At 40.9% G+C, this 14,375-nt stretch overlaps 1 protein-coding gene and 1 pseudogene across 1 annotated transcript; both read left to right on the plus strand.

Annotated features, from left to right (window-relative positions):
* Positions 1-3,673: 3,673 nt before the first annotated feature.
* On the plus strand, positions 3,674-4,612 carry LOC113407751 (olfactory receptor 6X1-like). Its single transcript, XM_026657751.1, has one exon. It carries the CDS (start codon positions 3,674-3,676, stop codon positions 4,610-4,612), a length of 939 nt encoding a protein of 312 aa, XP_026513536.1.
* A 1,809-nt stretch (positions 4,613-6,421) lies between these two features.
* On the plus strand, positions 6,422-14,320 carry LOC112125933 (annotated as a pseudogene).
* The last annotated feature ends 55 nt before the right edge of the window (positions 14,321-14,375 follow it).

The raw sequence follows: 14,375 nt of genomic DNA on the forward strand, positions 1-14,375 counted from the left end.
ATACATAAAGGGTTGTTATAAAGAGGAGGGTGATAAATTGCAGCAAGGGAGATTTAGGTTGGACATTAGGAAAAACGTACTAACTACACAAGGTTAGTTAAGCACTGAACAAATTGCCTGGGGAAATTGTTTCACCTGCTCTTAAAAGCCTTCAATGGCAGAGATCCAACAAACACTTAGTCCTGCTTCAACACCTGGCCATGGCCTAGATGACCAATCAGAGTCCTTCCAGTCCTACATTTCACTGATTCTTTATTAGGGATAAAGAAGGTTGTATTCCTGCTCAATGCAATGATAGCTCCACTTTTACATTCGTTCATCTGTACCCCCAGCAACACAGAGTTGAGAAAAATCATGAGGAGAAAAAGACATCCTTAAACAACTGGGATTCTGTGGACTCCAAAAAATGTGACCAATCCAAGCAGAACAACTAATGTTTGGACCCGCTTTTGAAAGTGCCTAACTCAGTTGAATTATGTCAGTGTATCCCATTTGAAAATCTGGATCTGTGGATTTTACTGTACAACAGTTTTTTAGCAGTGGTATCTCCCTTGAGTTAGAGGCACAGTATTCCATGACCAGAGGACCATACTTGTGACTAAGGACTCAATTTTGTTTAAAGCTAAGGGACAAACATGCCTAAAGGAGTTAGGTGTCCAACTCTAACTGAAACGCAGTGAGATCTGGATGCCTCGATTCCTTAAGCTCCTTTGAAAATCCCATCCTAACTCCTTTGCAGAATCAGGGCTTAAGAACTCACAGAAAAACATACATGGTTGGAGAGGAACTGCATTACATCCACAAGTAGAACTTGTATAGACTTTATTGAGAAACGAAAATTCAGACGTGAAAAGTTTGATAAATTTTTTAATTAGCAAGTGAAACTCTGACACTAGTTTGCAACTCCTCATTAAGAGGAACTGTAGGGAGTTGGAGAAATTGGACTCCTGGTGGGACATAGGCAGAGACAAAACAGTCACTCCCAGCAAACAATATTTGATTGCAGTCAAGAAACAATGCTAGAAACCAATACAAAAAGTTTAGTCTCACCCAGAAATGATTACTTCAAGGAAAGGACAATAACAGAAGTATGAAAGGTTGAAATCTCTGAACCTTTACCTTTGATATGAATATAATACTAATTCTAAAGGTTAGTAGAAAAAAGAGGTGAGCATCCATTTGTTCAGTGATCTATAGATTGGCAGGGTTAAATTCACTGAACCTTGTAAAACTTTGACATTTTTTAGGGATAGTGAAGTTGAGTTCAGGACCAGCTCTATGGACCAGCAAACGAAGCACAGTTCTAGGAGCGGCATTCTGGGAGGGGTTTTTTTTGTTTGTTTTTTTTTGCCTAGGGTAGCAAAAAACCTAGAGCCCTGGTTGAGTTTCAGTGGAATTAAGTTCTACTTTTATAGAACCGAGCAGTTTAGAAAATGTTTTTATCGTAGATTAGGTGGCATTCTTCACCAACTTCTGTTGTCTTCTGCAAGACAAAGGACAGCTTTTGGAATTTCTGATTATTATCCCAGTTCCTGGAATGTGTTGGCACATATCTTCCTGGTTATAACTCATGAATGGTTTTGTTCTGCAGCGTGTGTGAGATTGTCAAAGGCAGCCAGGGGAATTGGGCACCCGTTAAAAGTCAAAGGCAGTTGGGCAATGAATGTAGCTGTCTGCTGGAGGGGATATTTCCATCACTCTCTTACAGGGGAGATGTAGCGCTGCTATATTTATGGTTGAGATTCGCTTACAGTTAAATCACCCTTTGTCCTGAGTGCTCAGAGTTCCACTTGCCTACTCAGATTCTGCTGAAAATTGTCAGGTCTTGTTGGGGTCCTGGGTAGGGTTAAAGGTCCATCTTTGGCAGTAATTTATGCGAGGGTTTCCTGAGTCAATGCCCCCCCCGGCCCCAAAAATATACCATGTGACATCAAAACTTTACTGTTGTCGTAACTGTGTTGCTCACATCTGGGGCTCAGATTACAGCTCTGATCTGCCACAAACAATACGAACGCACTCGGGACCGATCTCTGTTGGTGTCCAGAGAAAGTGACATGTTGTTGGGGGTAGGCTGACAAGCAGGAGAAAGCCTCATGCACATGGGCATCGGGACTAGGTCATCTTTGCTTACCCGAGAGTGTTCCGACAGCCTTGCATCAGTGTAACTGGCTGGCTCCAACAGACAGATTGTGCCTGTTTAACCCCATGTTTTCTACGTTTGGGTCCAGACCTCAGCAGCATTCTGAGAATACATCTTGTGCATGCTGCCGACTCCAGCTAAGGTGCTCTTTTTGTAAGATTTGTCGTAGGACCAAAGCTTCAGGTTTAAGGGCCAATCTTTCACAGTGCTCTAAAGTGCATATAAATAGTCAGATTGTTTTGCAAACTGCAACGTTTAATGTGGTCCAGTGTTAGTGTTAGTCGACTGAGGTTATTTGGGCCGAGAGTTCGTTAGATACAGACCCCAAATTAGGAGCTGACTTTAATATTCCAGTTGCTCTAAAACCCATGTGCATAGGGATAATGGCTTGAAAATTGGGATGCCAGTAGGCCGTCTGGTGTAGAGGTTGTGATGCAAATTGGAGGTTGCTGGATTAAGGGGTTCAACAGCACTCCCACTGTACAATGATGTGGTTCTGTCGCTTTTAGATTGGAATAACCCTTTTTGGTGCTGACATGGGAAATCTAAGCTCTGATCCACATACAATTGACATCACTTCTCTGCCTCTTGGTCCCAAGCTGAGCTAAGGGACAGTTTACAAATTGTTCAAACTTATTGCCCTCTAAAAGCTTTAGTACCTCTGCTTAGACACAGCTCCCATCTCTGAGCACTCTTTTTCCTCAGGCACTCCTTGACAAGTGACAGTAATATCCTCTGAGTCTTATACTCGTATGGGAAGTCAGCGGAACAGGCATGGCTCCCTTGAATACAAGGGCCAACACGCAGGTTCCTGAGATGCCGTCAGACTTGCATGCTGACAAACAGGTGGTATATATGGGGCAGTTTTCCTAGGTTCTTTTCTAAAAGTGAGAGAGTTGCAAGATTTCACCCAAGATGTGAAAGAGTGGCGTATGTCTACACAGCAACTAGCCACCTGTGGCTGGCGAAAGCCATACCGACTTGGGCTCTTGGGGCTCGGCAGCGGAGCTGTTTCATTGCTGTGTCGACTTCCGGGCTTGGGCTGCAGCCCTAGCTCTCAGATCCTCCCACCTCACGGGGTCCTAGAGCCCGGGATCCAGTCCGAGCCTGGAAGTCTAACTATATGGGTGACAGCAGGGTTAAGCCCTTCTTCGTTTACTAATTACATATTTGTTTTCCTGATGAGGATTTTTCTTTCTCCAAAGAACAGCAAAATACCAAAATATTTCTCATAGGAATTGAAGGCTGCCCTCTTCAAGGCACAAATTAGGATACAAGTTCATTTCTCACTCAATCTGGCGCATCTGCATTGAAAATGAGTGAAATGATCACAAGTTTGGATGGATCTAGTCGACTACATTTATTTATCCTTACAACTGTACCAAAAAGAAAAGTTGGGATATCCCTAGGAATTCATCAGCAAAGACTAGCAAAGAATATTATGAAATAACTAAATTGAGACTAATACTTTGTAGTAAAATCTAAAATGTTTCTTAATTTCTTATTCCCATTAGAGAGAGAGAGAGAGAGAATATGGGCAATGGTACAATGATCAGTGAGTTCATTCTCTTGGGATTTCCCAATCTTCATGGAATGCAGATGATGTTCTTTGGTGTCATTTTATTCATGTATCTCTTAACTCTTGTGGGGAACAGCCTCATCATCACAGTTGTGTGGGCTGATCAAAAACTTCACACTCCGATGTATTTCTTCCTCTGTAACCTCTCCTTGCTGGAGATCTGGAGCACGACGCTTGTGGTCCCAAAGATGCTGGCCAACCTACTCTCGGACAGAACAACCATCTGTTTCTCCTGTTGCATGGCTCAAGTTTTTCTCCATTTCTCCCTGGGCACTACGGAGTCGGTCAACCTGACGTCCATGTCTTTCGACCGCTCCTTGGCTATATGCCGACCATTGCATCATGCCACCATCATGACTAGCAGAGTCTGTTTCCATTTAGCATTTCTGGGTTGGCTTGGAGGAATTGTGATCATTCCCTTCCATTTTCTGCCAGTGTGTATCCTGCCGTTCTGCAGAGACAATCGAGTTGACCATTTCTATTGTGACCTTGGGCCACTTCTGAAACTGGCTTGTGCTGACACATCCATCATAGAGTTCACAGGTTTTATAACAACTGTCATACTGCAGGGCAGTGCATTTCTATTCACGTTGACATCATACATCTTTATCATATCTACTATCATCCAGATCCCTTCCTCCACTGACCAAAAAAAGGCTTTTTCTACTTGTGCTGCTCATCTGACAGTGGTTAATATATTTTATGGGGCACTGATATTTATGTATATGAGACCCTCGACTCATTCTTCCTTTAGGATAAACAAGGTGGTCTCCTTACTCAACACAGTCCTAGTTCCAGTTTTAGACCCTTTCATCTATACCATCCCAAACACAGAGTTCAAAGAGTCCCTGAGCAAAATGATAAACAGGAAAAAGAAATCCCTACACATTTAGGATTCTCTGGGCTGTAAGAACTAAGATTTAAACCCAAACACAATAAGCGAGGTTTCCCTACTGTTCTGAGCGAGGCTAAGGATCAGATGAAGGTGGAATTTTAATTTATACCTTCTGAAGATTTGGATCTGTGGATTGTGTTCACCATGATAATATCTTGCAGATTTTAGCAGTGTTTTTAATCCATTGATTTGGATTTTCATTTAATATACCTGAATGGATATACTTGTGACTTTGGCCTCAAATAAATTCAGAGCTTCTAGTAGCATTATTTTTTTAAAATGCATTTTGGATCTAAAATGTCAAAGGCTGGGATAATGTATTTGTAGGTAGAAATTGGATTCTGTAAAAAGTTGGTTATATAAAATGTGAAATTTATAGTGTGCTCCATGCGTGTATTTTTACAGTTGCATTTACTACGTTTATTAACAATGATTCCTTTTCACTGCTTCTACCCAGTAGTTTTGTAACATTTTTCAGCAGGTCCTGAAGGTGTTAAAAACACAACATGAACAAAAGTTGAGGTTTCTAAACTGCCTAAGGGAGCTAGACATGCAAATCCCTTTGAAGGGTACTTGGCTTTGGTGACTAATTCTCTTAGGCTTACTTGAAAAGCCAAACTTTAGTGATTTATATATTTCTATTAAATATTATATAAACCAATTATTTTGTACTCTTCATATTACTATGTTGTTAATGCTGGAATATTAGAAATAAGACTATACATAATTCCTTTATTTCTTGGTCGTGTTCTATACATTTTAAAACATTATTTTCTTTAAATTTCCAAAATAAATAAATAAATAAATAAAAGAATTACATATTACTCTAGGCCAGGGGTCGGCAACCTTTGGCATGCGGCCCATCGGGGAAATCCGCTGGTGGGCCAGGATGGCTTGTTTACCTGCAGCGTCCGCAGGTTCGGCCGATGGCAGCTCCCCCTGGCCACGGTTCGTCGTTCCAGGCCAACGGGGGCTGCGGGAAGCAGCGTGGGCCGAGGGATCTGCTGGTCACTGCTTCCCGCAGCCCCCATTGGCCTGGAGCAACGAACCGTGGCCAATGGGAGCTGCGATCGGCCAAACCTGCGGACGCTGCAGGTAAACAAACCATCCTGGCCCACCAGCGGATTTCCCTGGTGGGCCGCATGACAAAGGTTGCTGATCCCTGCTCTAGGCACATTTGAGTTAGGTTGATTTAAAAAAAATAGTTTTCTCGTTGCAATGAAAAGGTATGGTTTTTATCAGCACACAATTCAGGTTAAACTGTGTTAAATTACCCTTCATACTCCATTGTACTATTTTAGTTTTAAAGTTTTGAATTTTCAATTTTTCAAAACCCAAGAAACTTAAAAAAAACGGCTTCAGGAAATTTGAAAACATGAAAAATCAGTCCATTTTCAAATTGCAAAGTCAGGTTTCGAATTGTGAGAAAACATTAGTTTTTTTCCAGCTATCTCTGGTAGTGCCTCATTGATTTGTGAGAATTTGGTAGTTAATTACAGATTTCACAAAGCATACTTAGAATTTAGTTACATGTTAATAGTAACGTAAGTGCAACCACTAAATTGGCCTGGAGCAGCGAATTGCAGCCAGTGGGAGCTGCGACTGTCCAAACTTGCAGACACGGCAGGTAAACAAACCGGCCCGGCCCACCAGGCTGCTTACCCTGCTTACCCTGGCCAGCCGCGTGCCAAAGGTTACCGTTCCCTGCTCCAAAACATTGTGGTTGAATCCATAAATGTGAAAGATAAAGGTTCATGCTCTTATTTTTTTATTGTTGCTCTTTCTACAGGGGAAACTGAAATTGGAAATGGAGGAAGCAAATGAAACCACAGTGGCTGAATTCATGCTCTTGGGGTTTTCTGGAGTTTGTGACAAATTCCAGATGTTTCTCTTCTTTGTTCTTTTACTGACCTACTTGGTCACACTAACCGGGAACTCATTAATCATTCTGATAGTGTGGGTGGATCACCGACTCCACAGCCCCATGTACTTTTTCATCAGCAATCTGTCCTTCTTGGAGATCTGGTTCACCTCGGTCACAAACCCAAAGATGCTGTTGAACTTTCTCTCAGACAGCAAAACCATCTCATTCCTTGCCTGCATGGCCCAGTCCTACTTCTATTTTGCCCTGGGAGCTGCGGAGTTCATCCTTCTCGTGGTCATGTCCTTTGACCGCTATGTTGCCATCTGCCACCCATTGCGATATGCTGCCATCATGAAACAGAGACTCTGCATTCAACTAGTTTTTGTTTCTTGGGTGGGAGGTTTCCTGGTTATAGGTTTACGGATGGTCCTGGTGTACAATCTGAGATTGTGTGGACCGAATGTGATCAACCATTTCTTTTGTGACAGAACCCCCTTTTCCAACTCTCCTGCACCGATACCCAACTAATTAAGAGGGTGGATTCCATTTTGCTCTCAGCCATAGTGTTGACTTCATTATGTTTAACCACGATCTCGTACGCTTGCATCTTCTACTCTATACTGAGAATCCCATCTGCCACGGGGAGGCAGAAAGCTTTTGCCACTTGCGCTTCCCATCTTACTGTTGTAGCGATGGCCTATGGAAGCTGCTTTGTTTTGTATGGCAGTCCCTCAGGATACTTATCTCTGGAAATCAACAAAGGGGTGGCTCTGCTGAACACCGTAGTGTACCCATTCCTCAATCCCTTCATCTACAGTCTCAGAAATAAGAGTGTTCAACTTGCCCTGAGAGTTGCTTTCAGTCATAACAGGACAAAGTTGCTCCCCAAGTTGTGTTGTGCTTCTTGATGGAGGCAAGACGTGTAATAATAATAATTAGAAAAGCATAAATCAGTGTTGCGACATGTAGCCAAATTCTGTGCAATAGCCTCTTCTACATCTACTTTAAAAAAAAATTATGTTTGGTCAAGTCTATTGTCTGGGGAATTAATTCAAATTCTTTATTTCATTCTTTGAAAAGTGCTGGACTAGGAAACACTGGATGCCCATGTGTATTGCTCCGCAGACCAGACACAACATTGACAGAAGCGAGTTACACTGAGTTTACAACCACTAAGTGCCTCATAATCATTGATGGGTTTTATCTTCACAATCTCACCCCCCAGCATCTATAGATGGGAAAATGAGGCACAGGATAGGCTAAGTGCCTTGCCCAAATTTACACATGAAGTAGTTAATTTGGTCTGGAATTTTCAAATGAGTTTTTATTTTGGATTCAATGGAAGTGTGGTGCCTTACTCAGGCTTCTTTGAAAATCTCAGCCTATTTTCTTATCTCTTCACCTTACTTCTGGTTGGAAAGTTTTTAATTAAGGCCCAGATCCTTCTCAATAGTTCTAACACTTAGTGCTATGTTGTCCATTTTGTAGTTGCGCAATTGTTTTTTTCCCCTTCCTAAGTGTACTGACTTGTCATTGTCTCTCTTGAATTTAATCTTGTTGATTTCAGACCAATCGCCTAATTTGTCAAGGTTATTTTGAATTCTAGTACTGTCCTCCAAAGTGTTTGCAAGCCCTCGCAGCTTGGTGTCATCCATAAATTGTATAAGCACTCTGTTAATTATCCAAGTCATTCATAAACATATTGAGTAGTACTGGATCGAAGACTGATGCCTGTGGGACCCCCATTATATATGAACCATTCATATCTATTCTCTATGTACGGTCTTTAAACCAATTTTGTACCCATCTGATAGTAATTTCATCTAGACCACATTTCCCTAGCTTGCATATGAGACTGCCATGTGGGATTGTGTCAAGGGCATTACAATCTAGATACATCACCTCTAGAGCCTCCTCACATTCATTAGGCCAGTAACCCTCTCAAAGAAGGCAATTAGGTTGGTTTGGCATGATTTGTTCTTGACAATCCATGCTGGCTATTCTTTATAATCCTACTATCCTCTAGGTGCTTACAAAATTGATTGTTGAATAATTTGTTCCAGTATCTTTCCAGGTATTGAAGTTAGGCTGACAGGTCTAAAATTCCCTGGATCCACCTTGTTTCCCTTTATAAAGTTGGTTTCTATGATTATTCTCCAGTCCTCTGGCAGATTGCAGAATCAGGAGTCCAGATCGCCATAGTGGCTTGGAAAGTCTCAGCAATAGAGGAAACAGGGCCTAATAGACATAACTGAGATTTCATTACTCAGAGAAAAACTGTAGAACCCTGTAATCTTCCTAGATTATAACTGTACGTATGTAACCAATGCTCAGGCAAGCATGGCCTGTAGTGAGTTTCTGATACCATATAAACCAGTAGTTCTCTCAATTGTGTACGGTTCATCCCTTTCACATAGCAAGCCTCTGAGTGTGACCCCCACCCCCTTATAAATTAAAAACACTTTTAAATATATTTAGCACCATTATAAATGCTGGATGCAAAGCAGGGCTGACAGCTCGTGACCCCCCGTGTAATAAACTTTTGGCCCCCTGAGGGGTCTCAACCGCCAGTTTGAGAACTCCTGATATAAACTTTAATGATTACTGCAATAATATCAGTTGTCTTGACTTGGTGTTGCTTATCTTTGGATAGAAGTTTATTCTCTCTTCTTCTTTAGTCGTGGCCTCCAAGATAATACTATTCGCAATCTTCTACTGGAACAATAGGCTAACCTTTCCATTTCATGTGGTAAAGAGAATGTCATTTTAGCCTCACTCAATATCAAGAAATTCACACAAAAACACGGTATAACACACATACAGATGCTCAACACTTTTTGATCTAAAACACTGATTTAGCAACACTGAAAGGTTTTGGAAATTTCATTTTGGTTTCACTGAATTGGGTCAACCACTTTTTTTTTTTTTTTAATCAAAATATTTCATTGCAGCATTTTCCACATGAAATGTTTTGGGTTTTTTGAGCAAAACAATGTTGTCTCCCTTTTATTTTTTAAAAATAGAAATATTTTTAAAGGGTCAAAATGGAAAGAATGTGTTTCAGTTGTGTCATTTGATGTAAAAGAATTTGTTGTTTTTTTACTTTTGCAGTCACCAAAAAAAAATATTAATTTTTGGTTCAACCTCAAACCATTTTTATTTTTTTTCAATTGCAAGCGAACTGAAAGTCATTATTCACTCAGCTACACTCACAAACACACACTAATTTGCTATTCCACCTACAGTCTGTTTGTTTAAGAATATAACCAATTGACGTGCTTTCAAAATGGGTAAAGCATTTGTGAATATTTAAGAGAAATATTTTTCAGTTTGTTTTGATCGCGTCATTCCAAACTTTGATGGAAAAAATCATGAAAAAATCAAAATTTGGGAAATTCAAAAAACCTGAATTAATCACCCAGTTCTTCTTTAAAATTTTATAGTAGGATTTTCAAAGATTCCTAAGGGATTTGAGCACCTGAATCCCATGGGAGCTCTGCACCTAACTTCCTTAGGCTTTTTTCAAAATGTGAGCCATAAAAAGATGACCATTTTTGTATTCAAGTTGGGCACATATCTCATGGTGTCCTATGAGATTTCTTGCTTCTGGTAATTTCCCACTGGTAATGCCGGAGCTCGGATGAAGTCATAGCACTTTCAAAACCTTTATTTATAGAGTGTCTGAAGGCAAAGTTTATTTCCCAGATGGACAGAGGCAACATGCTGAGAAGAGCAACAGAGACAGAGAGAGAGAGAACAATACAGTGAAAGAGAGAGAGAGGTGTTTATTTCATTCCTAAATGACAGCATCCATTCCTCAGCCAGTCTGAAAAGGTGAAGATATGGAACTGAGGTACACCTCTTCCTATTTTTTGATGTTCCACAGTTCAGAAATTCATAGATTAGAAGGGACTATTTTGATCATTTTGTCTGAAATCCTGTGTAACAGGGGCCAAGAACTTCACAGGAAAAACTCCTAGAGCAGATCTTTTAGAAAAAAAATCCAATCTTGATTTAGAAATTGTCCGTTATGAAGAATCCACCACAACCCTTGGTAAATTGTTACATGGTTAATTATCCTCACTGTTAAAATTTACACCATATTTCCAGTTTGAATTTGTCTTATTTCAACTTCCATCCAATGGTTCATATTATGTGCTTCTCTGCTACATAGAAGAGACCATTTGCTCCTCATGTCGGTACCTTGGACTCCAACCAAGTCACCAGGATCTTAAATTTCTCTTTGCTAAACTGAATAGATTGAGTTCCTTGAGTCTATCACTAGAAGGTATATATAAGTGGAACTTTAGCTACTGCATTTATGTCACTGCTCTACAAAAGGGGTAAAAAAAGAATTTAGCAAGGAATACAGAGTGCTGGAGCAACAGAATATAGTAGTGAAAATCAGTCTTCTTTTAGATTATTGAAGAAAAGGATCAGAGATGACTTTGTGATGTACAAGTGCCTACATGGGGAAAAGATAGTAGAAGATTCCTTAATCTAGCAGAAAAAAATATCCCATGATTGGAAGCTGAAGTTAGACACATTCAAACAAGAAGTAAGGTGCACATTTTTAAGGGTGAGAGTTATTAAGTATTGGGGCAATTTACCAAGAGATGTGGTGGATATTCCATCACACAAAGTCTTTAAACTGAGTTTGGATGTCTTCCGAGAAGATAGCCTCTACTTCAACCACAAGTTGTGGGCTAACTGGCGAAATTACTAGATACAATCGTATGGTTTATGGGATGCTGAGGGCAGATTAGATCTTTGTTTGGCAACTGATGAGTTGTGTGCTCTGGGGGTGGTGACATGAAAGGCAAGTGAGGATAAATGTGAGGCATTGAGTTTTTTTATTATAATTCTGATGCAAAGAAAATAAAATTTCCCAAATAAATAAGAGGTCATTAAAAGCTTAAAAGTTTCTGAGCTCAAATGTAGCAGCTGTATTAAATAGGCTTATCATTGTTATCATTGATAAATATTTTACTCTTTATAGTAAATATAATGGGGTTTATAATAAATATAATGGTGTTGTGAACATTTTTTATTTTAAGTGTTCACCAGCTATGAAACATTGAAAAATATTACTCCAGGTCAAGCATAAGTGTGGAGATGGGACTATATTAACTTGAAATTGCACTGTGTGAGATGTTATAGCAGGGATCGGCAACCTTTGGCATACGGCTGGCCAGGGTAAGCACCCTGGCCGGCCGGGCCGGTTTGTTTACCTGCCGCGTCTGCAGGTTCGGCCGATCGCGGCTCCCACTGGCCGCGGTTCGGTGCTCCAGGCCAATAGGGGCGGCGGGGGGCGGCGGCCAGGACATCCCTCCACCCATGCCGCTTCCGGCAGTCCCCATTGTCCTGGAGCAGCGAAACGCAGCCAGTGGGAGCCGCGATCGGCCAAACCTGCAGACGCGGCAGGTAAACAAACCGGCCCGGCCGGCCAGGGTGCTTACCCTGGCCAGCCGCGTTCCAAAGGTTGCCGATCCCTGTGTTATAGGATAAGTCGTATGGAAAATCAACTATGAAAAAGACTCAAGGGTCATGGTGAAAAATCACCTGAACAAGTGCTCCCAGTTCGGAGCTGTGACCAAAAAGTCTAATTCCATTCTTAGGTGTAAAATCAGGGGGATACTTAAAAGGAAAAGAGATGTTCTTTTCCCTCTGTATTTGGCACTGGTGCGACCACTGGTGGAATCCTGTGTCCCGTTTTGGAGTGCACAGTTGAAGAAGGATGTTGATAAATTGGGGAGTGTTCAGAGTTGAACCACAAGAATGATTGCAGCTTTGGGAAAGATAACTGATAGTAACAGACTCAAGGAACTCTGGGTAACTTGATCACAGCCGCGGGGAACAAATAGTTCAGTCTAGCAGACAAAAGTATAACCAGAGCAAATGGCTGAAAGTTAAAGCTAGAAAAATTGAGACTGCAACTAAGGTGCACATTGTTTTTAATAGTGAGGGGAATTAACCAGTTGAATCATTCACCAAGTGTTTTGGTTGATTCTCCATTCCTGGTAATATTGAAACCAAGACTGGATGTTTTTCTAGGTTCTAGTTCAAAAGGAATGATTTTGAGAAAGTTCAATGGCAGAAGTTATACAAGAGGTCAGACAAGGTGATCATTCATGATTTTATAGATCTCTACCTATCCTCCCATAAGCCTCTCTTTTCCAAGCTGAACAGTCCCAGTCTTTTTAATCTCTCCTCATTTGGAAACTGTTCCATACACCTAATAATTTTCATTACGCTTCTTTGTACCTTTTCTATGTCTAATATATATTTCTGGGATGTGTGGGCATACTATGGATTATATGGATTTATATGGTGGCATCATGATATTTACTGTCTTATTATCTGTTCCTAACATTCTGCTAGCTTTTTTGACTGCCACTGCACAAAGATGGCAAAGTTGGCAGATGAGACAAAATTACAGAAGACAGTTAAATGCAAAGCAGAGTTACAAAAGGATCTCACAAAACAGGGTGATTGGAAAACAAAAAGGCCGATGAAATTCAATGTTGAAAAACGCAAAGTAATGCACATTGGAAAACGTAATCCCAACTATACACGCAAAATGTTGGGGTCTAAATGAGCTGTTATCACTCAAGAAAGAGATCTTGGAGGCATTGTGGATAGTTCTCTGTAAACATCCACTCAATGTGCAGCAGCAGTCAAAAAAGCGAACAATGTTAGGAACCATTAGCAAAAGGATAGATAATAAGATAGCAAATAACATAATGCAACTATATAAATACATACTATGCCCGCACATAGAACACTGTGGGCAGTTCTGGTCACCCCATATAAGAAAAGATGTATTAGAAATGGAAAAGTTACAGAGAAAGGTAACAAAAATGATTAGAGGTATGGAACAACTTCCATATGAGGGAAGATTAAAAGGACTGGGACTCTTCATCTTGGAAAAGAGATGACTATGGGGGGATATGAGAGAGGTCTAGAAAATCATGAATGGTGTGGAGACAGTGAATAAGGAAGTGCTATTTACCCCTTCTCACAACACAAGAATGAGGGGTCACCTGATAAAACTGATAGGCAACAGGTTTAAAACAAACAAAAGGAAATACTTCTTCACAAAACACACAGTCAACCTGTGGAACTCATTGCCAGGGGATACTGTGAAGACCAAATATATAACTGGGTTCAAAAAGAATTAGATAAGTTCATGGAGGATAGATCGGTCAAGGGTTATTAACGCAGATGGTCAGGGATACAACTCCATGCTGTGGGTGTCCGAGCCTCTGATTGCCAGATGCCGGGAGTGAATGACAGGGAATGGATCACCTGATAATTGCCCTGATTTGTTCATTTCCTCTGGGGCACCTGGCATTGGGCACTGTCAGAAGACAGGATACTGGGCTAGATGGACCATTGGTCTTACCCAGTTAGGCCGTTCTTATGACAACAAGTTAGGGGAGTAACGGAGTTACTAGGTAAAATCCAAAGAAGTGGGCTGTAGCTTATGCTCTAATACATTTGTTAGTCTCTAAGGCGCCACAAGTACTCCTGTTCTTTTTGCGGATACAGACTAACACGGCTGCTACTCTGAAACCTAGGTAAAATCCTGTGTCATATGTTTTGTACCAAGTGGGGCTAGAAGATCATAAGGGTTCCATCTGGCTTTAAAAAATATGAATACACAAAAATGCCATTCACTTATTTTCACTGTTACTCTTTTTACAGACAAGGCTGATGTCGGACATGGAGGAAAGGAATGAAACGGCTGTGTCTGTGTTCATCCTTCTGGGATTTTCCAGTCTTGGTGAGAAACTGAAGATTTTCCTGTTCCTGATTCTTCTCCTCACCTACCTGATCACAGTAACAGGCAATGTGGTCATCATTTTCATAGTGTGTGTTGATCGTCGACTCCACT

This window comes from Terrapene carolina, unplaced genomic scaffold, assembly GCF_002925995.2.
Source record: "Terrapene carolina triunguis isolate 2854851 unplaced genomic scaffold, T_m_triunguis-2.0 Scaffold293, whole genome shotgun sequence".
Lineage (NCBI taxonomy): Eukaryota > Metazoa > Chordata > Testudines > Emydidae > Terrapene > Terrapene triunguis.

What these genes read in the sequence shown, in the direction of transcription:
- LOC113407751 (XM_026657751.1), top strand. Translation starts at nt 3,674, where the DNA reads ATGGGCAATGGTACAATGATCAGTGAGTTCATTCTCTTGGGATTTCCC.